Source organism: Onychostruthus taczanowskii, unplaced genomic scaffold (genome assembly GCF_017590055.1).
Source record: "Onychostruthus taczanowskii isolate IOZ18803 unplaced genomic scaffold, ASM1759005v1 scaffold17, whole genome shotgun sequence".
Lineage (NCBI taxonomy): Eukaryota > Metazoa > Chordata > Aves > Passeriformes > Passeridae > Onychostruthus > Onychostruthus taczanowskii.
Window position 1 is genome coordinate 9,412,168 of NW_024498906.1, and position 27,307 is coordinate 9,439,474.

At 37.8% G+C, this 27,307-nt stretch overlaps 1 protein-coding gene across 4 annotated transcripts in view; it reads right to left on the reverse strand.

Annotated features, from left to right (window-relative positions):
* The window catches only part of CASK (calcium/calmodulin dependent serine protein kinase), a 186,486-nt gene that overhangs the window by 53,170 nt on the left and 106,009 nt on the right, over positions 1 to 27,307 (reverse strand). For 2 of the 4 annotated variants that reach the window (XM_041399778.1, XM_041399776.1), the window contains exons 7-11: positions 18,841 to 19,016; positions 16,593 to 16,715; positions 14,201 to 14,284; positions 12,503 to 12,602; positions 7,378 to 7,395 (exon numbers count right to left, since the gene is read on the reverse strand). In XM_041399778.1, the coding sequence (XP_041255712.1) occupies positions 7,378 to 7,395; positions 12,503 to 12,602; positions 14,201 to 14,284; positions 16,593 to 16,715; positions 18,841 to 19,016 (501 nt within the window). The remainder of the gene's footprint in view (positions 1 to 7,377; positions 7,396 to 12,502; positions 12,603 to 14,200; positions 14,285 to 16,592; positions 16,716 to 18,840; positions 19,017 to 27,307) is intronic. The other 2 variants (XM_041399779.1, XM_041399777.1) reach the window with 1 other exon arrangement.

Genomic DNA, 27,307 nt, shown 5'->3' on the forward strand with positions numbered 1-27,307 from the left:
GATGTCTTACAGAGCAACTTGGATTACTGGCCTGTCCTCACTATTCCCACCCCAACCTTCACTTCTCTTTTTGAGCTGCTGGACAATTTCAAATACATACTGTAAAATTCTGACACACCAGTAAGAATTATTTTGAAATCAAATCTTAAACATTGGTAAAATCAGGAAGAACCAATGCTTTCACAAATATTTTTTAAATCAGCATCGGGATAAAGGAGGGAAGAGGGAGAAACACCTGACTGCCAAATCCTCTGGGGGACAGAAAAGTCTGTAATGTGTTTTTGTTCTCTTTGTTCTGCTTGCTTGGTTATCTCCTACCCAGCTGTTACCCTGCTTTTTCACCAGGGCATGGTTTTGGGTCATAGGATGATGGCGATGGTTTTTATATGGCATGAGGGTGAGAGAGAAGCAAGAGCTATGGAAATGAAAAGGAGAAATGGGAGGCTTTGTGGAAGGTGCAAGTCCATGAGGAAAAGCTGAACTCTCAGCAGGAGAGGACAAAGAAACACAACACAAATCCACAGTAAACCACCTCACAGTGGTTCTGTGTGAAACAACTTGTTTAAAAATCAGAGTATCAGTGGTGGCTGCCACCTGTGTGCTTTACTAGGAATGCCAGCCTTGGCTTATCTCAACACCCACGGATCATGTCTTCACCTTTTCCACTGTGGTAAAAGCGTCTGGTAAGAGGCAGAATATCCAGAGAGAGTCTGCAGCAATGCTGGTGGTCTGGCAGCGAACAACTGAATGCTTTTTCATAAATAAATTCTTAATTCTTGATAGAGAACTCTAGGCGTTCTCTATTTCACTAATTTCTCATCAATATGCTTATTCTGTTTACTTATATGTTTGCCTGTGTCTTTTTGACAAGACAGATAACATCTAGAAAATTGCTGCATTCCTTGAAATTCTATCTTCTATTGCATGAATAATTCTTAGCAGCCCTCCTTAACTCAAAGCCTTTTGTACTGCATTTTCAGAATGTAATAAAAACAATATACCAAACTGCCTCTTAATCACACAAGGAAAGAAGTTAACTTATTTCCCTGAAAATCTTGAAAAACTGGAATAAACATAACAAAATACACAAAAACTACTACACAAGACCTGCAATCTCCTGGCTTAGAAGGAGAAATAAATTAAAAATGTAGAAACTCTTGCATCACATTCAGTACAAACCTCAGCCTAAGATTCTCCTCTCAGTTCTCTGTACAAGGTTTGAGAACCATAATATCCCACTCACTCACAACTCAAGTCTCAGGAGCAATAAAACTTCTTAATTCTCTCCCATCAAGTGTGCCTGACTACTTACACCTATTTGATGTACTAATTTATGTTCTTTTAAAAATCTGTAGTTGTCAGCAAGTAAAACAAACGGTTTGACTTTTAGCAGTTGCTGTGCGCGAGGTCGGGTGCACTGAAAAAGAGAAAAAAAATGCTTCCTCTTTGATAATGAACAAGAATGCTCAGCTGAAAGGAACCATCCACATCCCACTGCCAGAGACACAGCAGGAAACCTGAGGAAATACAAGGACTGGGGATCTGCTGGTAAGAGCATGGAGAGATCACAGCTAAGCCTCAAAGGCAAGGAAAAAACCTACCCAGGGACCCCAAAAGGACTGCACTGTCTCCTTCACATGTTCAGAACATCAGTTAAAGGCTGATGCACTTGGAGATCTCCAAGGGAAGAAGAAGGAAAGTGCTGGACTTTCCAGGATCCAGTTGGTAGAAGAAAATGTGTTAAAAATTCTCTTTTATTTCTGCTCTTTTCATGCTCAGAGTTTGAATTATTTTATTTTCAAGCAAAGCTTCACTTCTGGGTTCAAAGCCCTTTCTGTGTATTTGGGGTATTTAAGGAAAACTTAAAAGAAGATTCACTTCAGAGGCCTGGGGTTCTTAAGAGTCTAATACTGCTCAGTGTTGCCCATAATCCCCAAAACCTGAGCCAAATCTGGAGCCAGGAAGAAGTGTGTTCCAAGTTGCCTGCGGTGCTGTGTGATTGTGAAACACCAAATGCTCTGGACCACCACATTCCATATTTGACAGTATCACATCCTTTGCAAACTTTATTTTGTGGAATACTTTGAGGGCTTTGAAATGGAAAAGAAAGTTATGACTTTTCAATATTTGCATCTCAACAATCTCTTGAATATTTGGGAATTAAAAAAAATAGGGTTTGATCATTAGGTCTTTCTTCTTTTCCTGTCAATTGGTCACATTGAATAGAAGGCTGTCAATAAAGTTTCCAAGAATGTCCTTAAGAAATTTGATGAGACTTTCTGACAGTGACTTTGTTAATCTCCCAAATGACAGTTTTTACCTTATGGGGTTTTTTTTATCTATAATCTTATGCTTCACCTACTGCCACATCCTTCACTCATTTACAAATAATGTGCACCTGCATAAGCAAATGGCATAGCAGCAATATACTGACAGCATGTTAGTGCTTAAAAAAAGTGACAGAACAATTTTACAGGCATGTTTGTGAACACCTAACTCACTTTGTTACAGACATCTGCTAAAATGTCTGAAAGTTCCTTTCAGAAGAGTTTTAAATTCAGAGAAGAGATACTACATAAAGTAAAGTTAACCAACCTTTACACCACACCTGTTTCTAAAAGGATTCATATTCAAGCTAAATTTCTAACCTTTGAAGAAAGTGTAAAGGTACTCAATACTTATAATTAAAGCTTATATCCTCTTGAAATAGGATTTAACCTCTTTTCAACATTGCAAATGCACCCATTTTAACCTCAGCACAGATGATAAAGACTTAAGTGAATTATTTCAATCATACAAGCTAAAATCTCAGACTTCTCATGGATTGTAGCAGTTACAGACAGAATCTAGAAACATGAAAATTAGAATGATGCAGAAGTATTAGTAAGGCAGGAAAAATCAAGAAGCTGACTAACTTGACTGGCTGTGTTCATTTGTTTTTTAAGACTCCATAAAGTACACTTTGTTAGAAAATGCTGCTCACTGCCCCAGAATTTTCAAGCAGTCCCAACTTTTGGGTGAGATGAATTTCACCCTGCACCTTAAGTTCCTGCAAAAACAGATCCAATTGCACAGGAAAGGCTGCAATTCCAGTGATATAAATAGAAGACTCTTCTCTGCAGAAACAGTAACAAAATCCACACCAAACATGGTTCTGTGAGAAGACTGTGGATCCTCCTGTAAATGCACAGTAAATGACCTCAGTGTCAAAAGGAGCAGTGACACTCTGGGCCATGCACACAACCTTGTCTTCCCTGTATTCCCATAATACCCCAGAAAGGATGGCTGCAGCTATTCAGAGTTTCCTGGGGACTGCCAACTGTGAAAAGTTGAAAACTACGAGCTGTCACATATAAAAAAGAGGAAAAACCACATTAGAATGCTTATGACAGTCTCCTGCAGTCAGCACTAGTACATAAAATGCTTTTATAGTTAGTGGAATCTTAAGGATGATACCCAATTACTTCTGAGAAGACAGAGATGAATTGAGCAGTTTTCTGCCTACTGAGGCAGATGTTATTTATCAGACATGTATTTGCCTTGTGAGGCAGAAACTTGGGAATTTCTCTTCGTGCAGTGCATAGTCAAAGTTACCAAAGGTATTTTGTGCAGGTTCTGCCACCTCATTTTTGGAGATGGCCAGTCAGAAATAGTTTTCTGTTACAGCTGAATTCTGTCACTAGAGTCTGTAGCTGTCACACAGTGCACCTGAAGTTGCTATGGACACTGTTTCATCAGGCTGGAAGTAGGCAAAGCTTTGGTAAAATAGTGTTGTTACTACAACATTCAGCTATTCTAGTCTGGAACAGGTGGTTTGATGAAAGAAACTGAACTTTAAAGGTAGAGAGGAGTTCCTTACTTCTCCCCAGAACAGAGTAAAAGAGAATTTTAAATACTATTCCAAGAATTGCCTACATATTCTGCAGTAGTCATGTGTCCCCCCAGTACAAAGCACCCCAAAAGTTTGCTTTTCTGAGGCTTCTCAGCTCACCAGGCAGGTATAAGTTGCTCCCCTTGTTATATAACAGGTAGTAAATAAAGTTAGGAACCTCTTTTCATGTGACATGTGATCTGCAACAGTGTATGACTAAATAAAGTGTTTAGGTAAATAGACTCAGATATTGCTACAAAGCACAGAATACATCCTGACTGCAAAGACATTATGACAGAGGGAAAAAGTACTCCTTGATTAATTTTTTAATACTGAAGATTACAGACACTCATTTAAGTCTTGGGTCAGTCATAAACCTGCTTCAGAGTAATGAAAACCCAGATCTCAGGAAGCCTGGTGCTGTTTAAACACAAAACTATAAACCCTGACCTTTTTGCCAGTCTCCTGCATTTACTATGCCAGGAAATAGCTCTGCACAAGAATTGATAATAACCATTATAATTATAGCATGTTTTTATTAAAGAGACATCTGAATCTCTTAGATTTGTAGACCCATATAAAATGAAGCTCATGACACCAGCCACTCATTTGTATCCTGTTCACTCTTATTATTTGATTGGCTTTTCAACTATTCTTTATGTTGTGTAAATATGTAAGTAACTGTGTCTTGAAGATTTTACAGTGGTATTTAAATGACTAAGCAAGGCTTTGCTGTCATTTCTAATTTCTCTATATATCACAGTTCAGTCCTTATGCCAGCCAATCTACAATAAACAGAAGCTGATTTCTCTCAGCCTCATCTCGTGGCTGCCTCTCATGGGCAGCTGCTGGAAATGAAATTAAAAGACTAATCCTGGCTCTTACAGCACAGGCATTTCAGAAGGCAGGATTTACATCTTACTTGCTTGTGAAGAGGTCTGAGGGTAGTACATCCAACAAGGAAAGATGAAAAATCATCAGAAATTGTTAAATTTTAGAGAGATCCAATATTAGAATCACAAAATGAAGTCACAGGATATAATCTCACAAAAAACCAAGCATGGGCATTATTATAAAGTGCGGACCTTTCCACTACTTTAACTGATGTAACTTCTCAGATTTAGAGAAAGCCAGCTGAGCACCAGCTGTTCTTCATCACTTGCAACAACATCTGCAAACATCACTGGAGTCGAGATGCCTCTGATCTCACACAGAAATTTGTTGCTCTTTGCTGTTCACTGTATTCCAGAGCAAGTGACTCTGCAGGAACAGATGACAGCCAGAGCAGGTGTACACATGTATAATAGTTCAAAACAAGGTGGGAGGTACATGTTTCACATAAACACAGCAGTGTAATTAAAATGTAAGGCAAGTGAAGGCTCTGTCCTGCCCAAATTTGAGCTACAGAGCACTTCATGACTTCTTCCTTCTTGGACTGAAATCAAACAGTGAAGTTTAGACACCCTATAAACTTACAAATAAGCTCCTACATGCACACAACTCTGTAAATGCTACTGGGAAGCAAATAAAGCAGTGATAATAGAAATATATGTATATACATACACTGCATGTATATAAAACAATCAGGAGGAGTGTAGTAAGAGAGCTAGAAAGATGGAGGTTTATGGAGATGACAACAACAATTTAGAAAGAAGACTGCTGGTGCAATGGAAGGGTATTGTGATTTACAACTACATTAAAGAAGGTAAGAACATCTAAGGAGTACAAGAAAGGCAAGTAAAAGTCAGAAAAGAAACCAAATGAAATAGGGGCAGGAGAGAAAAACAGAGAGAAAGAGACTAAACAAAGGAAAAAAGAAAAATAAAGAGAAAAAATAGAAGAAAACAAGAGATTAAGTGTTTCCAAACAGCAGAAGGAATACAGAGGAGAGTACTATGTATGGAAAACAACAAAGGATGGGGGGGAAGAGGAAGTAGTGGGGGAGAAGACAAAGAGGGCAGCGAGAAACTAATGCTTAATTTTGAAGAGAGACTTTTTTTCATCCTGCACACAGAGGGGCACTGAGTGTAGGCATGGCTCCACTTTCTCCTGTCTCTATACTTGGCACCAACACACAGTTTGTTAACTCTTTGTCCCAGGCACCCTCGCTGAAAATCCAGCCACAGGTATGACAGAAGCCAGCCTAGAGTGGTGATAAAGAAACATGCAGGAGTGTTGTTTTACAGACCAGACCTGTAGCTTACATGTAATTGCACTCACAGGCAACTAAACAAATAAATATTTTAACAGATGAATGCCCTTCACTATCCCTTCCTTAGATCCTTTCTTCCTCCTTGCAAAAATGTCTAAGCATGAAGGCAGCACACTCTTATAGTCAATTTGTGGAAGAGAAGTCTCTATGCACAAACAAAAACCCAAAAATCATGGCACAGGCTCTGTATGAGGGGTTTTTTTTTCCCCTACAGCTGTTTAAAAATAATACTATCACAAAACTTTTATATAAAAATCCACTGAACTTTCACTCTCACGTTACTGGGCAGGCATTCTGAGATGGGGAAATAGGAGCACAAGGAACAACTTCCCCCACAACTTGTAAAATCAAAAGAATGAACCAAACAACAAACACCACAAAATCCATGATTGATCAGAAATGGAGTCAGGGACACATCCTGCTGACATGTCCTGAAGGACCTGTGACTAGTCCTAAGGTACTAATGACCTAGGACAGAAGCAGAGCTGTTAATCTACAAGTCTTAAAATGCTGCAGGAAACCCCCACTTTCTATAGCCTGTTTTTGGAGAATTAGTTTTGCTGAATTAGTTGTTTTTGAAATGGTTGTGGTTTGCATCAAAGGGTCTAAAATTTCACAGCTTCTCTTCTGCCTAGCATAGTCTGCAGGTTTTACACTTGCTTGTGCTCCCAGTTTCTCACGAAGTGTGCAGCTGCCTTGCAGCAGAACCTCTTCCCTACATGCCAACAACATTCCTTCATGGAGGAGACACATTTTGGGTAGTTATTGAAATCAGGAGTATGCATATCCACAGTGCATATGCATAGATCAGGTACCACATCAACACAGAAGGATCAACAAAGCTCATGCAAGCACGGAGCAAGAATATAATATTTGACTAATACAACAGTATATGTTTGGTGGTAGGAAGAAAAAAAAAACCTTAGTCCATGAAAACAGTTTCGGAATGAAAATGCAAACCCAAAATATACTTTATTAATTCAACGAAAATTAGATTTTAGTTCAGCTGTGTTGCAAATATTAAATATTGGGAAAAACCCCCCAAAACTCAGGTAATTTTAATACTGCCTCTAAATTAGAGCCTTCAGAATTCCCTGGAAATCATCCTTCTGCTTAATTATACTTTTGATTACATATTACACTGATTTAGTTAATACCATATAATTTTACCTGAACAGGCAGTATTAAAACTGAAAAGAGCAAAGAGAAGCAAAAGAAAGTGGATTTTTAAACATGCAAAGACACACACCATAGCTGACTGATATGCCTTAAAGGAAAACAAAGGGATACCTACTTTCTGCTGCTAGAAGTCCTAGAAGGAAGGCAGCGTTTGGACAAACAACAAACAGTATGAAGATTTCAGAACAAGCCATTTATAAAGCTGCAACCTAGCAGACTAATTTAGCCACAAAATAGTCTCAACATAGTGACAAGGATCCCCCCAGTTTTTAGTATGTTTTTTCTATGTGTGAAGCAAATGGCACTGGCAGACTGGGATGGGAGGAAAACAAACACTTGGCATTGGGAAGGCAGCACATGGATGCAGTGTTAGAGATCCATTAATACCAGACTTTTCCCAACATTGGTTAAACTATTTTTAAAAACTCATGGACAAAAAGGGATTTTTTAGTAAAAATATTGCAGGAGTTGAGATGATAAAATAGTTCAACATACTGCAAATGATGCAAAATATCATATTAATATAGTTAGTAAGCAAAATTTAGCAATGTTATATTGAAATCAAAAGTTTCAGTGAGAAATGTTACCTGAACCATTAGAAATACAACCACTTCATTATTGCTTTTAATTAACAGTGTCTTTTATGCCCTTTTAAAAAATTTTAAACATATCAGAGCAAAGAATCAATAGCTGAAAAATCATAAAGTTAATAATGGAATGTTGGAAACACACAAACTCATGATCTCAAAACTGACAGCTGTGCTTGTAATACTAGTGAAGGAATTAGTAACAATTATAAGGTGAATGTATTTTTTTTCCCCCAAGCATTCGTATTTTAAAATGTTACACAACACCCTTTGCAAATATTTACAAAATCAATGCTAATTTTTGCATAACAAAAGTGGGCTTTTTTTCTTCTGTTGATGAAACTGATGGGTTTTAAGATATGGGCTTGTATTGACAATATTTCATTAATTCTAAATCCCATAAAACAACTAACCATTCTAACTTGTGAATCCAGCTACTTCCACGTATGTTGGAAACAGCGAGCTCACAACTTGTCTGTATCTGTGCTGTCTGACCTTGCTCTGAAAGACTAAGAGATTTAGCTTTATTCCCATTTTTATTATCAGATTTGAAAATCAAGATCTCATGCTGTTAAAAACTTCTCTCAACACAGAGTCTGACAAAATAGAAAAGGATGAAAATTTCAATTTGCACATATCAAGCCTGAGACAGAATACCAAAAAGCATTTGCAAAAATGCTGTGCGTGGAGAAAACGAGGCAGAAGCACGGAAGGAGCCTCAGTGTGGCTGCTTTGTGTGCAGCGCAAAACTCGGCTTCTGTTTATCTGCTTCCAGAGTGACCACAGAGCCCAGCACTCACACAGTGCAGGAAATACTGCAGCAGTGCCACTGCTCAGCTCAGGTGCAGGAGCACATTTGGCCACTCAGGCTCTTTTCTTGCTCTGAGGTTACCCCAAAACACAGGTCGAGGATCCCTTACAGGAATCCAGAACTGTCTGTGGCAAGAAGTTGCTCTGAAACCTCTTAGTCACAGTTCAGAAATGTGTGGCACAGACCAAGCAATTCCAGCAGACATCAGAGAGTAACAGCCTTTAGCAAAAAGGTAAGGGATGCTTGAATTACAAGTCAGTTATGCAGTTTTCCAAAGCCTATGGACTATCCACTAGCTTAACTCTAGCACTGACTGGGTTCTGAAAATGTGTCTGCAAAAAGCTTTTGGAAACACAAAGTTTACAAAAAACCTCTTAAATTTATCAGTTTTTTTAACTGTTGGCCTGAAAATGTAACTATTCTGAATTACTTAACACCCCATATGAAACAGTCGTCCTCAACTCAGCTTCTCAAGTCAGACCCCAGGAAGCAAAAGAAGGAAAAATTAAAAGCTTTACACTGGTGCTTTTCATTCCCAGCCTGAGGCACTGTTATGAAAACACTTGAAAACTGTATGTCTGTACATTCTGCTGGGGGACAAGTGGGCAGCATATGACAGAAGGAGAGGAAATCCTCTCTAGAGCTAATGGGCAGTCAGGAGGTAGGAGGGTCAGGCACTGGGCAGGGAAAGGGAGGGAGGAAGATGGGGAAGGGCAGCAGAGAGGAAACACTGAATTTCCCTGGCACCTTATGGATTTCATGGTGCACTTCAAACACTTCCTACTGGACCAGTTTTTATCCTGTGACAGATTTAGCCTTCAGGGCTGCTGATTGCTAACTTCTGATTTATGTTTGTTTCAGCATATTAAAAATATCCAAAACATTTGTTGCCTTGGGGAATACACATTTTAGAATGTCTTGAAGACAGGCAACCTGAAAGTCAGATGTTTCACATTCTAGAGAAGACCATTTGCAGAAAGCTTGTCAGCTGAGCTGCTTGGTGGATTTACTGGAGAAGTTACTAAACACAGACTGTCAGCAATAAAGCAGCATTGTAGTTTAAAAGTATTTTAAAAGGTTTTATTGCACTCAAAATTCAGCAAGACTGGTTTCTGCCATTTTACCAACAGGATGGTAGCAGGATTAATTCAAGTTTTTCAGAGGATGGTTGCTGACAAAAGAGGAAACAGACCACCCAGAGATCAGCAAGTGCTTGGAACCAAGAGTTGTTAATACTGTACAATGGAAAATAAGATGTGTACAGAAAAAAACCTGGTTGACCTTAAATGAAATTTATCTCTGTTCATTCCCATCTAATTTAGCTATGCAACTTTCTGACTTTCACTGGAAAACTCTCTAACAAGAATAACCTTTGTGCTTCTGCATCTACAAAAATCATTTGACTTGCTGCCTGCAGTGCCTTCCTATCCTGGGATAACCCTCTGGTAGCACAGGAAAATGCTCCAAGGTTCCAGGAATCCCAGGTTTCTATACTGGACTTTGAAGAAGAATACGTCTAGAATAATTGGGTAAAAAGAGAGCACTGAAATTTTCTGTTTCTGTGTTTGGAAAGCCCTGGAAGACAGGAAATGTGATTTGCACAACCTAATAAGCACCTATATTTCTGTATATTTATCTCTGTAGGAGTTCTGTATTTGCCTGTTTCTGACAAATCATTTAATTACAGTGACAGGCTTCATGAAATTTTATGGGAGGAATAACTGGCAACCACATCTAAAATATTAAATGGTCTTCATTAAGAGTTTATGATCTGGAATAACATTACGAGTTATTAGGAAGGAAACTCAAATAACCTTAAGATAATCAAGTTTCTACTGCAATTCCTGAGTTTTAATTTCTCCAAACTAGTCCGGTTTAGAATCACCACAAGACCCATCTTACAAGCTACAATTATTTGAAAATACTATTAGTGTAATTCTGAAGAGGAAACAAAATAGATTTCTGTATCTAGGAATTTCAGCTGAAATGTTATAATCTCTGAAAGAGAAAGGTGAAAGAGTTGCAGAGTCTTTTCTTGCAAGGCTTAGTGCTCAATATTTAATATTTTGTCAGTGAAAGTAGTGGGTCAGAGAATCATAATGAAAACTACCCACTTAGGATGGTTTCCTGATCACTGTGATCCCCCATCAGTTTGATCAACAATGTCAGGTTAGAGAATAACTTTGCTTTCCTGAGAATTGCAAGCTTTGGTTTCAGTTATTTCAGAGATGAACACAAGCTAACAATGGATCCAACACAGATATTCTGTACAATTTACATGTGCACTGGATTCAAGTGTTCTGTGAGCAGAAAAAATAGAACTTGGAACTTTCCTGTATAGTGCTATCTGCAATTACATCACTCTGAGGAAGACACATGTCCTGTTGATGTGAGACTGAAACTGGAAAGCAGAACTGCTGTTTCCAGATTAGGAAACTTCCCACTGCCAGTCATGTTGGTGGCCATTCACCACTGAAATGGGGGAAGTAGATGGAAACAAAAATTAAGGCACTGCAAATAGTTCTAGGTGAAGTAAAACTGACTTACTCTTTCTTTAAAAGAATAGGTGGATTCTTAACTGGAAGTACAAGTATCCAAAAGCTGTGTGGTTGAACTTAAGCTATGAGGCTTTGATTACCCATTTGCAATTAATGATCTGAGATTCTCATTCATTTCTATGGGAATTATGAATAGTGTTCATGCCTAAGGACAAAGCAATCTTTTAATTTTAGTACACCAAGTTGGATTCCAAGAAGTGAAATTGGACAATTTCAACCAAGAAAAGTTGCCCCCATTCTTATGTGGCATATAATTCTTATATTAATGACATTGAAACAATTTATAAAAGTTATTTGCTTATATGAAATAGAAGAAATAATTAATATATGCAGTCAACACATAATTTTCTCACCTATAAAAATATTGGGATAGAGAATTATCACACAGAAGATCAACACACGTAATTAAGTTCCTGAAATGTCTTCTAGAGAAGTCAGTATACAGCTAAAATATTCTGCCAGTACTCCTAAATTGTTTAGAAAAATTAAAGACAGTCCTTTTGGTCTTAGGTTTGTCTTAAAGGTTCATCTAAATTGATCCTAAATCCTAATTTTAGATCAGACAAACCAACCCAGACTTTTGCACTTCAAATATTTTGAGCAATGTTATGTCAAAATTAAGACACATAACTAAAACAGGACTGTGTTGGTTTAGGGACTGACAGGTGATTTACATTTCTGAATATGGGCTATGGACAAAAGGATTGCTTGGTAAGGTCACTGTCCTGTCCAAGGCCTAGATCACAGCACAAGTATTATCTTCCCCTTTGAGAATATGTACTGTCTCTCTCGGAAGATCTGAGGGTCAGAAATACTGTCCAGTGTGCTTTGAACAGGACACATTTTAATCGTATTGTTCCCTAAAACAGGAGTCAGGAAACTTTGGTACATAATGGCTTCTTTTTATAAATAATTATTAATAAGGTATTAGAGCTTTGCTCCTGCCTATGAATTCAAGACAAAATTTCAATAAGCTTCTATACTCAAGTAATATAAATAGAAATATGAGACTGTAACATTATTTGTAATTAAATGTACATATACTAACAAATAAAAATATCACACAGACCTTCTATAGTAGCTTAAAACTGTGCCAAGATTTTCTCTCCATTTCTGCCAGCTGTGAATGCCACTATGACTGAGAATTATTTATCCCTTCACATGTAAATGTTAACTTAATAGTCAATTTTATGGAATCTCAAGAAATGAGTAAATATTTGGTACTCTGGTCAGTATGGACTTAAGACATGCTGACTGCAGTAAATACACTTTCTGTTAAAATACCTGAGGAGGTAGGGTCTTCAGAGAAGTCTGGCAGCTCTTCAGGGGGGTCACCATAGAAGGAGTTGAATTTGTGGCTTGACACAGCTGCTAGTACTGCCCCCTGAATAAAAATATAATACCCACACAGTCTCAATTACACAATGCAGGATAACAAAACATTTCCAGACCCCTTGGATCACTCAGTCTCCTGAGGTCTCATGTGTGTTGACCTTTTCAGTGAAGAGCAAATATATTTTCTAGTCTTCAGCTCTGCCTCCCTTTTATCAGTGACCATATCTAACAGAAGAGCTGGTGATACACTAATAAACAGCAAAAATATTCTTTGCAAGGGGACTTGTCAGGACAGTTCTTTACGTAAATGCATTTTGAAATAATAACTGTGACGCATAAATTCACATTGTAGTACAATGTAAACAAAATAACTAATCTCTGTCTTTTCCTCTTACCTAGACTGAGTGGATTAGCAGGAATAAAAATTCACTCTCTAAAGCAAAACACTATTATTTTATTTTAGAAATTGTCATAATTTGACACTGACAGCACTAGAATGCTTTGACACCCATAATGCATCAATATAAAAATAACACAGTTATATACAGAATCACAGAGTCCCAGAATGAGCTTTACAGGGGAATTTACAAACCCAGAAAAATGGTTACCTCCTCTGACATATATTTACTTGTTCAAGTAAATTACACTTTAACCACTCAGGTTTAATGCCTCACAGTTAGGAAAGTATGGATTAATTTCATGGAACATACTGCAGAACAGTGCTTTGGATAAAACAGCATAAAAAAATAATGAAGGTATAAAAGCTCAGGAAACTAAATATAGTGGCCTCCCCAGGAAGAAATCCAGGAAATATCTGAAATTGCACCTAGAATAGGAACCAGGTCATATTCTAAAATATACCAGATAGCATTTTAATGTAAGTATTACATACTGGGCATACAAACCTCCTAAGAGAAAGACCTGTTCATGAACTGTGGCAGCCGTGCATCCTCATCATCAGCCACATGAAACTTTTGCAAAGCAGCAGCTCAGTGGGAATACCTGATTCTGATTTTATTACAAACTGTAAAACAGCCCATGAACTGTAATGCTCCATGTTTCTGTCATAATTTTCTGAACCTTTCAGTGAATTCAGAAATGCTTCTGTTGAACATTCCACGACAAGAACAGAAAGAAAACCATGTTGTTTTGGGCTAAAATGTTAACATTCTTTTCAATATGGCTAAGAAATAAACTAGTATGTAGTTAAACATAAATAGGATAAACTGAAGAATATTTGCTCTTCTTCAACAAAGCCATTAAAAATTACTATGTTCCTTTTATTCTAAAGGTAACACAATAATAACAGAAGTGATTGCACGATTCTTTCCCATAATTCATATGACACAGAATTACTGAATTTATTGAAGATGAAGGCCTCATATACACCTTGATTGATACCAGACAATTTGCAAATCATGCACTAATCATGAAATTTGAAAATGATGCACTAAGGAAGAAAGAAAGAAAGGACAAACAGCCTTTCTAAGACATCATTTCAACAAACATCTGTGAAGGCCTGCTGCAACTTTTCATTTTATTGCCAACTTCAAAGCATGGATTTCTCTTAGCACTTTTAAAATTAATCAAGTATCACAAAAAATTCGAGCTGCATATTATATTGTTTTAACACTACATTCAATTTACCTTTAGTTTTCGTCTTGCATTGAATTTTCTCAACTGTTCTACTGTTTCTGGAAGATGAATCTTGTATGCATAGCGATCTCTCTCCTTGAAAAACCCCACAAAAAACAAACCAAAAGAGCATTAAATACAAGCTTTTAATATCCTCTTGACACTAAGAAACTAGACAAGTACCAGCTCATAAATATCCTAAGGAGAATGAGGATTTGTTGCAGCTTAAGGAAAACTTCCAGAAATTAAGAAGGATTAAAGTACTTTGACAGAATTCTTAAATGGGGCCAAGGATATCTATATTTTCTTTTTGTAATTGTTTCCCACCTTGTAGTAAGACCCCAGTCTTTTGTTTTACTGTTGTGCTATCAGTCTGTGCCCAACACTGAACTTTGAAGCAGAAAGCAGTTCTGTTGTTTGGAATTCACAAATCTCAGTGAAGGAACTCGTTCAAGCACTCTTTGACAGGGTGCTGGATACTTCAGGTGAGTTTGGGAGGTGGGACACATGTCCAACGGGGCAGGAAATGCCAACCCAATGCCAGCCAGGAAAAGGCTCCATTGAAGGTGCAGATGAAAAATGTGACAATGAACAATTGCAGTGACAGAAGGACAAAACTTGCAGCAGCCATCTACCTTTTCCCCCTGAAGCTATAGAAAAACTTAAATTAATGTGTTCATCACATTCTTCTCCTGAATCAGAGTGAAACCACAGCAGTCCCTCTATGGCACTAAAGACATCTCCGCCTCATGCTGTATTTGCTCCTATCTATAAATGGTTTAGAAAGCTCTGAATCAGCACAGAAGGCAGTTTATTGTAGGAAAAAATGAGAGGATTGACTGATAGAATGCCTGGCAAACAAAGTTGCCACAAACTAAACCACGTGCCTTCCAACAAATAACAACATGGTCAAAAAGAGACCACAGACACCAAAAGTGCAAACCTGCACAGGCAGAGCTTACACATGCATATTACAGACTTGGCTTTTAACAAACCAAATTAGCTTAGTTGCTCAAACAACAAAAATTACAGGTTTTCTGCCAAAATGAACCAAGCTCTAGCTTTGGCATCTAAATGTGGGTATGCTCTCAAAGTGAAGAAAAACTCCAATTACAAGCAGGTCAAACCAGATCATCTGTGTTTGTGTAATATTCTGGGATTCCAAAACATGGTATTCATTTCCATACTCTTTGATATGTGATAAACTGTGTACACCCCAGACCAGCAGACAGAACTCTGCCTCTTTTTGAGTAGAATGGTTTGAACAGTTTCCTGACACACAGAAGAGCTGCCTTAAGCACTGTCATTTCGGAGAGGTGAACACTCCCAACCTCCTCTGATAAGCTAGAGCACTCTGCAGCTTGGAATACAAGAGTCAGAGGCAGAAAGAGAGCAGAGAAATGGAAGAGTGACTCCATTCACAGGCGGTTACACCATTTACTTGGAGGGACAAGTGCATAGGGTCCTGTTCTTCCCAGGTTCTTTCTTTGTGAGTTTCTCTTTGACTCATGTACAGCATAAAGAGAGGCCAGCAGCAGACACCAGATCAGTCCCCTTTCAAAATAAGTGCCCTGCTTAAGTTAATGATATTATGACTCTTTCTACCCTGGACACCCATAATAGAAAAGTAAAGGATAACTAAGAAAATAATTAATTCATCAGCTTCAGCCAAAGAACCAGAAAAGTGCTCTAAACCACCACTTTTCACCTTTTAATTCTGCAGCACAACCCACCATTCTCCAACCCCAATGTTTAGCACAGACTAGTGATGGACTGCTGAGAAGCTACAGGTGTATTTTCTCCTGCTCCTGTTGTAAACCTTCAGTGTGCAGCAATTACTCTTCCACTGGCTTAAAGTATGTTGTAAATCTGCCATCACTGAAAAATACTTTGATTACCAGATGTCATACAATTTTACGCAGCCACAGTGGCCTTGGAGCAACACTCCACTACTTCCTTCCCTTTTGGTGGGATATTTTCAAGAATCTCATGTAAGGAAGCAGCACAGTTCAGTAGCATAACCTACAGCAGTAGGGTGCATGGCTACATGACTAACAGGAAAGAGGTTTAGATATGACTGAGCGAAAGAAGATCAGAAATTATTTCTCTGGAGTTTGAGAGCCACAGAAAGACACATTAACACTTTCTTTAAGCTTTATGCTATGCAGCTCTACTCCCTGCACTCTGGGGCTGATGAAGATGACCAAATGAGTTTGCTCTTAAGCAAGAGTTTAAGCCTGGCAATTATCAAAATCTCAGGCTCTAATCCTAGAAAGCATTTAAAGCACATTATCCCACATTTTGTACAGATCGTGCCTACTTTGAAAAGCTCAGAAAAACAAAGAAATACATGTTTTTCCTCCCTTAAACAGGAAAGTAGCATGTAAACAGCTGCTTTTACTACCTTTAACCAGGGGTGATTCAGTGCTTCATACACTGTTATCCTCTCTGCTGGATCCAGCATAAGCATGCGGCGCACCAGATCTTTGGCACTTTCAGAAATATGGCTCCATTGCCTAGGATTCATCTGATTAGGAGCAAGGAAAAAAATTAAATTAGTAATAAGAATGTAGAAAAGAACCTAGTTGCAGAGATTTAACAGTGGTTGGTGCTTGCAAACATTTCCGTGTAATGAACGTAAAAGGAAATTTTAAAGGGTTTTAATAACTTGCAAAAATGGAACGCTAGTTGTTACTGAAATGGCACAAAAATTGAAAACAGAAATCCTGACATGTCCCTAGTATTATGTTAGAATCATAGTATAATTTCTACCTACTCTACATTCTGCTCAGATGAAAGTGTCCATTCACTAGACAAAGCAAAAAATAATTAAGATATGTTTAACTGTTAATGATGCATATGATAAATGCAGAAATTAAATCTACTCCTGAAATCAATTTACGGCATGAGAATTTATCTGTTTCAACCCACAATTTCATGCTAGTGATTCTGGGTAAGAAGGGAGTAAGAGAATGCCTGTTGTGAACTATTCTGCTCCTGTCCTGAAGGTGCTATGGACAATGGCTCTTCCCAATAAATTCCTTTCAACTTCACAAGATGTAAAGTTTTTCTACTGGGAAAAGGAAAATGTCCTTTTCCTTCCTTTCCACAGGAAACCATACAAGGACAAGACAATACCAGCAACTGCAACACTTTCAGAACAGAAATTTATCTTTAGGAGATTCAATAGGAATGATGCTTTAGAATATATTTTTATTTTGTGCATATATGCAGGTTTGTGCCCAACCAGTCAAAATGATGGACACCTGATAAAACCATACCAAAGTAAGAAAATTCTTTATGTGATATAAAGGATTATATCCGTAAGGAATTTCTAATATTTGTTTAAATTATGAAGAAGCTAAGTTTTATTTAGATGACAGGCAGCTAACTTTACAAAATTCTTAAAGCAAATTCAAAATTACACCCAGACTCTTTTCAGTGTTACAATCTGACCATTTAAAGAGGTCCATTTTATTTAAAATCAGTCTTTACAAAAAATAGTCACTTTGAATTGGGGCACTCAGCACTGTCATCTGGCTATGAAATGCACATTTATAGCTGTGATTTAATTTTTTTTTCAGCTCTAATGAAATGAAGGTAATTGCAAATTTGACAGGATTTTCACTGAATAGACAAATTACTGTGGAAACAGGAACAGAAAAGGAACTAAGAGGACACAATGTACTGGTTGTAACTTTTTTTTTTTTCCTTTAAAAAAGAGAAGTTAACTTGTATCCTTCCAGAAGGTTTTAGCTGCTTAAGAAATTCCATAAAGAAATCTTCCACAAAGTGAAATATCTGTCAAGTCTGTGCAATCCCAAAACTAGTGCCATGAAGAAATGCTGCTGTTTCTAGGATTATAAAATTGAAAAAATGAAATATGTGCTCCTGACCAAGTACAGTAACACTGCTGTCACTTACATTTCAGCAGGCTGTTAAGGTGATATAATAAATCAGACTATCAGACAGCTTTGGGAGCTTCCATTTGTAATTTGCTAATGCACAGCTCATGTATGACCTTGGTTGCAAAGCACAGCAAAGCTGATCTTAGGCAAACCCACAGAAACAGTGAAGTTTCAGCTTTAAATTTGTCTCCACAATGGTCTGTGGGCTGAGGCTGTGACAGCTTCTCTTGTGTGCACACTGACCTGCCCCTGGCTGCAAGTGGCTCCTGTTGAATCATCAGCTGCACTTTACTGCACACTGCACTAAGAAGAAAAATGCCTGCCTGCATTTGTAAAATACCATGCATTTTGTTTTACATCAAGGCAATATGATAATGAATGTTTATGACAGCTCTGTTAGCTGATCAAAAAATTTAAACGGTTTATAAATCTGAGGTTACAGTATGTTCTAATTCACAGCTAAACCTCTTGTCTTCCTGCTGGGCTCCATGTACAGTTAGGGGCTGGTTGTAAAACCCATTTATTATTTCATCTGAGCAAGTATTTCCGTAATTCAATTCCTAGCAATGATACAAAACACATCAGGTACAAGACAGACCAGAGAAGGAAAATCATCTCTATTCCTGTGTGACAGATTTCCATAACTTTAAATTTAAATCAGGCTAAATACAACCATCAACTTTCAGAAATGTTACCAACAGATCTCATCTCACTGGAAAAGGATACATGTATGTTGTCATTTACCTTGTATTTGCCTTTAATAATGCCTTCAAATAATCTTTCCTTGGTTCCATAAAAAGGCAAACAACCACTTAGCAGGATAAACAGGATCACACCACAACCCCAAACATCTACAGGCTTCCCATATGGTTCTCTTTTTACCACTTCTGGAGCCATAAAGTGAGGTGTTCCTACACGTCCTAAATGGAAATAAAAAGAAAATTGAATCAAGGTGATGTGTGTCAAACATGGAAATGAAGAATATCACTGCATTAAACAAAAAAAAAAACCTAACAGTTTTAATACATTTTGTTCATGGTTTAAAGCTTTTAACACAATTCTTTTAAACCTTAAGTTTATATTTATATATATATGTAGTGAGATAAATCAGCATTTCCCTTTTGCTTAATTTTTACTTTTCTAAATTGATGAACAGTCTATCCAAGCTGGCAGAATCTGAAACAAGACTTGTAAGAGCACTGGGACTCTTCAGTGGAAATTCCCATATAAAAATAAACCCATCAATTTGGAAAATCTTTGAAACAGGAATTATTTAGAGAGCAAATACAAAGATGCTGTAGAGTTCTAGTCCACACTGATAACTTGAAAAGCTGCATCTAATTGGCAAGAGCAGAATTTGGTCTGATGCTCTGCTCATACCTTGGCTGGTCTACTGAAACTGCCAGCAAAAATGCAAAATGCCAGCAAATGTGTTATTCATTTATTTGAAGAGGGCAGTATCTTACTGCAGATGAAAAGATAATGCTAATTTCACAGAGTGCTTTCATTCAGTGTAATTAATGTTTTCCTATGAAAACAGAATGTATTTAGTACCAACTCATCTTTTGAGCAGATAAAAGTGATTAGAATAACTTTATTCAATTTCTATGTAACACATTAGGCCAAATAAAAACAATGAACATTTTACCTGTCCTTATAAATGTTTCCCATTGTAAACAATTTTGTTTCCATTGGAAAAATAAAGCTTGGAATGCTCAGGTTATCACTGACACAAGCACTGCAGTCTTTGGACTACCCTGGTTTCACCAAGTACCAACAGAAGAAAGAGAACATCCCTGTAGCCAACTTTCACCACCAGTACCTCCTTCTTAAATGATTGTTGCTTACTACAATGGATTTCAGGAGCTCCATTTCAGGTCTGCAGCACCTGCTGGTTAGGAAAGCCTAAAATGCAGCCCAGAGGTGTTTGTAGGGCGTGTATTTAACTCAGTCTTGTCTTTGTAAAGCGACTCTTGTTGATTAACCTGTCCTGCTCTCCCTCTGCAGGGGGGTCAGCTAAGTCACAGCTCTGAGTACAAACACCGAGGGGACTATTTGGATGTGGCCTCCTCAGTAAAGACCATCCTTTGGTTATCCCACCTAATCCAGGAATATGATCTGACCATGTTCTTTTAATTAGTCCTTTTTGCATTTAAAGGATTAAAATATTGTCAGAAAGACAGCAGCTTTTCAATCATACTCTTAAGAAAAAACACCACCACTGTCAAACTTCTTCATGTGGCTTTATATCAAACATTTCAATCCCAGTTTAGCAGGGATTTCCCCTGCCAAACAAATGTTAGGGATCTGTCTGTGACAAAGGGATGTCACCTCATCACCAGGCCAGGCTGGCATCTTAACAAGTCCCTGTAGTCCAGGCTGACCTGACAGCAAAGGGGCAGTTCCTTCCTGAGCTAAAAAAGAATAAACCACCAAGATGCTGCAAGTCCAGCTCATCCCTCAAATCACAGGGGCAGGAGGAAGGATATTTAGTCTGGACAGAGAAAGAGATGCACATGGGGAAAGATGAGTAATTATTCTTGTGGGCTGTACACACTTTGTAGGTGTATGGCGTAATTTCAGCCTGAGAAATCTTGAAGGCAAATCTTCAAAATCACATATATGAAGTACAGAAATATCTCCTTAGCTGACTCTCTCTCTTTTAGATGCCTGGTGGCAGGGAAGACAAGGAAAATGGAAATCATATACACACACCCAGTATGCATAATCTGCTGTGATTTTTTTTTGGCCTTTTTTATGTGCCTAAAAATTATAGATACAAAGGTCATAATTTTTTTCTCCCTTTGGATGCCATCATTGGTGACAGGAAAAACATCAACATTTCCAGCTCTGTATCATGCTATGCCTGTGCATAAGCAGCAACACCTGCCTGTTCAAAGAGCATTTTTCTATCCCTTAGACTGCTCACGTGGTGTTCGTGGTGTAGCTACACAGACTGGAAACCTTTAACTCAGGAGATCACGAGAGACCACAGAGAAGGCCTGGCTTACCCAAGTCTTGTTTGTCTCAGTGGGAACTTCCTGAGACTTGGGTGCAAAGGAACCCATTTGCAATTTTGGAGCAGGTGCAACCTTTCTTACGTGTTCAAAAAAAATCTTTTGTGGTACTAAAGCGCACTTAAATATTTTTCATAAATACAAATGGAAAATCGTATATTCTCTGAAAATTCTGCCTGCCCACCATGCTTCGTAATTGCTGTTATAAAATCTGACAAGTGTGGAGAAGAGGGATTATTCTGAAGACAAACAGGAGAAATCAGCAGAAGACAAAATATCATATCAAGCTATTTAAAAGAGGCATTAACGTACAGTTGTGTGGATAAAGTAGCTAATGAAACCATGAACCTTACATATCAAATGATATCAAAGTTGATTTAATGTGTATTTTCAACAATTATGTGTCAGCCCTCTCAGCTCAGCAACTTTCTGTGGTTTCAGTAAGAAATTGCAGAGATGAGCATGGTACAAAAATGTCTGTGTGCTGTGAGAACAACACTTAAGGGTTTGGGTTTTGGCTTTGGGGTTTTTTTGTCAATGCACTTAAGTCTGCTGGACATTTCAGTGAAGAGTAACCTAAAGAATATCTTGTGTTCTTGCAAACAATTACATTTTCTGCTGGTGTAAATAGTGTATTTAGCAGCAACACATGCTATAAAAGCAATCCAATAGCATGATGGAGTGTTGGAATTTAGGTGTCAATTGCTGCTGGCACTGGGGCTGCAGGGGTGGTCTCTGAGCAGGGGCTGGTGCTGCCCCATGCCAGACACTGACAGTTCCAATGGGATCACTGCAGGGCACAGCTCAGCCCAGCAGTCAGGACAGTGGTGTGAGAAAGCAGGGAAAGTTGTGTGTAAGAAAGGCAAAAAAAACCTGCCCAGCAAGTGAGGAGTTTTGGGAACTGCCACTTCCCATCCTCCCTGAACCACCTGGGGCTGGGGGGAGAGTCAGGACTGAGGGAGTGAAGCTGAACCTGGGAAGGTGAGGAGAGGAGGTGGTTTAATTTCTGTCTTTGCTTCCTACTATCCAAATCTATTTGATACTTCAAAGCTCCTCTTCTGCTTCATCTGGTGACCTCACATCAGAATGTGAAGCTGCACCTTCATTTAGTGCTCAAGTGTTCTTCCAAACAGACAAATGGTCAAAAACCAGTCCCTTTCTGATCATCACACATCTTCTTTCTGGTCCCCAGAAGTTAGAAGGTGTTTCTTCCATCACAGGCAGAAGAACTCACTCACTGTTGGCCTGGTCCAAACCCAGGACACAATAAAATCTACTTTGATGAACTGCTTGTCGTGGAGCAGAAGTTTGGTAGAAGGTTTAGGTTTGGTAAAAAGAAACACTACATGCCTGTTTAAGTCCCCACCAGGCTGCTGCCATAAACCAGATGAAAAATGGATGTTACTTAAAAGCACACTGAAAAATCAGTGCTACTAAACCTTAATACTCACATTTAAATTTAAAATGAGAACTCCATAAAATACAAAAGAAATTAAAAAGAAAACCAGGCTAGGTTAACGAAATTCTGTCATTTACCATTGCTACATTATAATTAGTGGAAACAGAGACAGATTTGGTTTTATTAATGCTGATTACAAGATCTCAGTACTGTAGATGAGAGGGATGAGGTGGATACTTAATGGTGGTGGAAATTACAATTTTATGTCCATGAAAAAGCAAACCCAGAAGAAGCAGAAATGCAACTGGTTGAGACTGAACTGTCCAACAGACAAACACGATCAAAAAATGCACATAGATGTGTTCATATGTATTGGAATCTTAAAAAGGCTACAGTAGATTCTGGGCCAGCTGTTATCCTTGTGACCACTCCACTGGGTTCATCAAAGGAGCAAATGATGATTTTGAAGTTATTCTAAAAGCTGACCCAAGCAAGGACTATTCAGCTGCACCTTTGAACTGAACTTAGCCCAGGAAAATGAACAAAGTACACACGTGAACTTACACAGATGGGGAATCTTCCTATGTTGCAACTACAAGAACTGTATGGAATCTCATAACAGCATAAATACAGTCAACAGGCAACGAAGTTGTCTAAACCCATGGATATTCACTGCCCTTTAGATCAAACATAATTTCTGCTGAAAATTATTTAGTAGAAAATCTTCCTTGTAAACATGCCCAGTGTAAAATTTTAAAATTCTTCTCAACAGCTCAGTTTTAAAATATTTTAGAAACTTTCAAATTTTCTTTGGTATTTTGGGAGAAATTCTGCATCTTTTTGAAGGCAGTGTGAGAAAGAACAGTAAGCAAAGGCACTTTTCTCTGAAACAGGTAACTTCTGCCTTTCACAGGCTTTTCATTCTTCAGAATATAAACACATTCATGAACATATTCAAATGACTGTGCATGAAAAAACAACATTTTAATTTAATATAGATTGTATGCATGGACACACAGAGGATTTTTAGTTGTATCCATATATGAGAAGAAATCATAGGGAAGATTGGAATAAATTTTCTGCCTGTGTGCATTTAAATTCTTTGTTCTAGATTGGCACTAACTGAAAAATCATCACTGTACAAAGACTCATCAGAGGCATGTGGTCAGTGTGATACCTGCCTCCATCCACCTCACTGTAAATGCCTACACCAAAGTGTTTGCTGAGCTAGGAGGCTCTCAGTGCCTGGACAGGGACATCCAGGTTACATTGGTAAGGATACCTTATTTCTAGAGGTAAACTTTCTTACCAGCCAGTTTTTAAGGCATGTTGGCTGCCTGTAAATTTATAAAGTTGCTAATTTTGCTGATTTCTCCTGTGGATAAACAGAGAGCTTCAGTCTTCAGGTGCTGTCAATCTGACATCATTTACAAGCACTAAAGATAAATTTTGACTTACCTTTGGTAATTTAGTTTCTATGACTCTTTCCATATTATTCCAGACAATAGGACTATGCTTTCCACAAGAAGAAGAGTATATACAGAGACCCAATCAGATTTTGTCATCCCTAAGGCAGGGGACTGATGACCAAGATATCAGAAGGAGAGTCTTTCAACAGCAGTAGTATCTGAACGATGTATAAGGAAACAACTGGAACAAATAATTTTTAGGAAAAAAAATGTGAGGTACTAGCAAACATCACCATCTGACCTCTCACAATAGTGTAATAAGAAATATGCTCACAAATTAAGGTGTTTCTAAAAGAGTGGGATGTCCAGAATAATGTGGAAGGAATCAAAGAATCACACACAACAGATCAGAGAGGGCAGTACTTTACTACTATTAATTCCTTTCCACATTACTCCAGACAATAGAGATGTTTAAAGCAGGTTTACAGAGAAGATGAGTAGATTAAAAAAAAAAAAAGGAAAAAAAGGGGGTAGAAAAAGGGGTAATTCAGCTTCAGCACAGAAGATTGTCTGAAGAAAATGTGTTTAAAAGATGCATCAGCAGACAACTGGACCACTGGATATGAGTGTCCAGAAAACAAACAAAGCAAAGCTCACATGTTAATGAGACTAATTATAATTAATTCAGTGGCCTTTTCTGCCATAAAACTATGATGGTAGAAGTAAACCTAAATGATTTCTCAACACATTAGCCTCCTGTAAGCACTCTCAAATCAGCCCAAATATGAAGTGGTATTTCTGTGAGACAGTAAACCACAGCTGTATCTTTTAAACAAAACAAAGTCTCTTAAAGGCAAAGCTGTGAAGAGACTCACATTATTTTATTTTTCAGGAAAAAAAAGAAGTGAAAACATTACCCTGTAAGAGAAAGAAGAATAGTAGTGTAGGATCTCAGCTTAAAAAATTTTACTTCTCTTTGGAAAACAAATGAAAGCTTTGAAATATCATTCAGACTCTGATGATGAAAAGGAAGAAGCGTCTGCACAGTATAAACCTCTACAACACAAAAAAAAAAAAAAAAAAAAGAGTTTTCTAACATGGGGTTTATAAAACCACCAAGATTCAGTTTGGTGAAGCACTGAAGATGCTGCCCAGAGAGGTGACAGATGCTCCACCCGTGGAGACATTCAAGATCAGGCTGCTCTGACCAGCCTCATCTAGTGGAAGGTGTTCTGCTCCTACCAGGGGGTTGGACTGGATGAGCTTTAAAGATCCCTTTTCAACCCAAACCATTCTGTGATAATTTTTACATTGATGAGAACAAAACCAAAAATAAGCAAATATAAAATATTCTCTTCCCTTTCCCCCCATTTCATAGTCTTAATTAGAAGGAAATTTATGGCAATGCTTTCCTGTGCTGTTTTGGTGGTAAGTCTAAAAACACAGCTCACAAGGAACCAAGAGCACTTGGTATTTATGTGCTGTACTGCTACTAAGAACACATAAGATGTTTTCCAGTAAGATGATAATTAACATTAGGATACTACAGGATTTTGAGGCAGTCTAGGACATCTAACTAACGATACATGAAAATTAATACTAGACTGGATTAGCATTATGGTGTCTGTGACATTTTGCTGCTGAAGGTGAAATGTGAAAGGCAGTTAACAATACCCAGATAAAGAACCTCATCCTACTTAGACCTATACAGTTATCTTTGCACTAGCTGAAACCAGGAGAAACTAAGTAGATTAAGTGAAGGAAATATCAGTTGTGAACTCAATGGTTTTTGTTCCTTCAGACTTTTATACCATATACTAGCTAAAAATCCCAAGATTTAGCATCTATGATATTTGATATCACATAAATCTGATGTCACATTTAAGAAAATACTGTGACAATTCATACTATGCTCTGCAAGAAAAACTCTTCAAGGAAGGAGACAGAGATCATAATGTGAGATTAGTCTGTTAAATCACTGACTTCCCAGAGGTTCCACTACTCCAGCTGCATCATAGCAATGCCACACAGACTGTTTACTGTCTTATGGAACTGTGCTGCTCCTTAAAGGAATTCACTTACAAATTATGATGTTCTCTAACTCCTGTGTATACTGCCAGAGTTCCTTTATAAGGTACCTACTTCAAGGCTTCAAGTGAAGCCCATAGCACAATTTTCCAGTACTGATCGTAACAACTGAAGCAAGAAGAGACCTTCAGAGATTGGTAGCTCATGAAACCTATTTCCTCTAGCTCAGATGACAACACATGATTCTTAGCCATTTATTGCAGCTTAGGGGCAAATGGAGTGGAAAAAAATAATATTTCCTTACATTTTCCCCTCTGGCCTTATAAAGAAATGAGTTATGGCTATGTCATTTTTTTTGTACTTTATTTTACTTACATGAAGTAAATAATAACCAGTAATTGAACTTTTATTAAAAATAATGTCAACTGAGTTGTTAGCTGATAAAATACAGTCACTCCTAAAATCTCCTCCATACACATTTTCACCAATGACATCTAGAATGACGCCATGGCTTGTTCTCATGAGCTCTCTTACACTTCTGTAAAACAGTTGTCTACCTGCTTGAAAGAAAGAACCCTGTAGTTACAAACTTTCTAGACTTCACAAGTCTGTCTTTGGACTTACATCAGAAGATTTTAATACCTGGGGTTTAATTTAACTCCACTACAAAAAATCCTTCCCCAGCAATTTATGCACACTCTGATAAAGATGTCTTTGTCAAGTCAAAAAATGTTAGTCCCAAATAAAGCAAAAGCTAGATGCTTGAAGACTGGCTTCAAACACACTGAGGGAGAAAATTCCCTTTAGTTTGTTTTCCTGGGGCTACACAGAATCTGGGATTGCCAGGCACAGGTGTGTCAAGGTGTACAGAAGTAGGAAAAACAGCACAAACAAAGCACAGGGGATTTCAGGTCAGGAAAATTATCTTCATGCCATGATAGATTTTATTTAATAGAGAATTTCTTTTTTTTATGTACTAACCACCAAATGCAGCCATTCCCATGCTAAAAGGGAAATAAAAATAATGCCATGCTCAAAGGGAAATAATTGACTACGTCAAGATGAATCAATGTTTCTAGAAATTAGAAAAGCAATGTGAAAGTGAACGGGTTGGTTATGATGCTGCTCTGAGTTCTCTATTTGGAGAGTTTCTACTTTTTTATGAGACAACTGAGAAATAAGAAGTGCCTGTAAATTATTGTTACTATTATGACAAAACTTATGCATATGAATAACACCCTTAAACAAATGTTTAGATAAACACTGATTTACAAGGAATTTATAGTCCAGTTCAAACAGCCAGTATTGACAGCTTTCATATAACACGTTATACTGTAAAACGGAATAAATAAAACCTT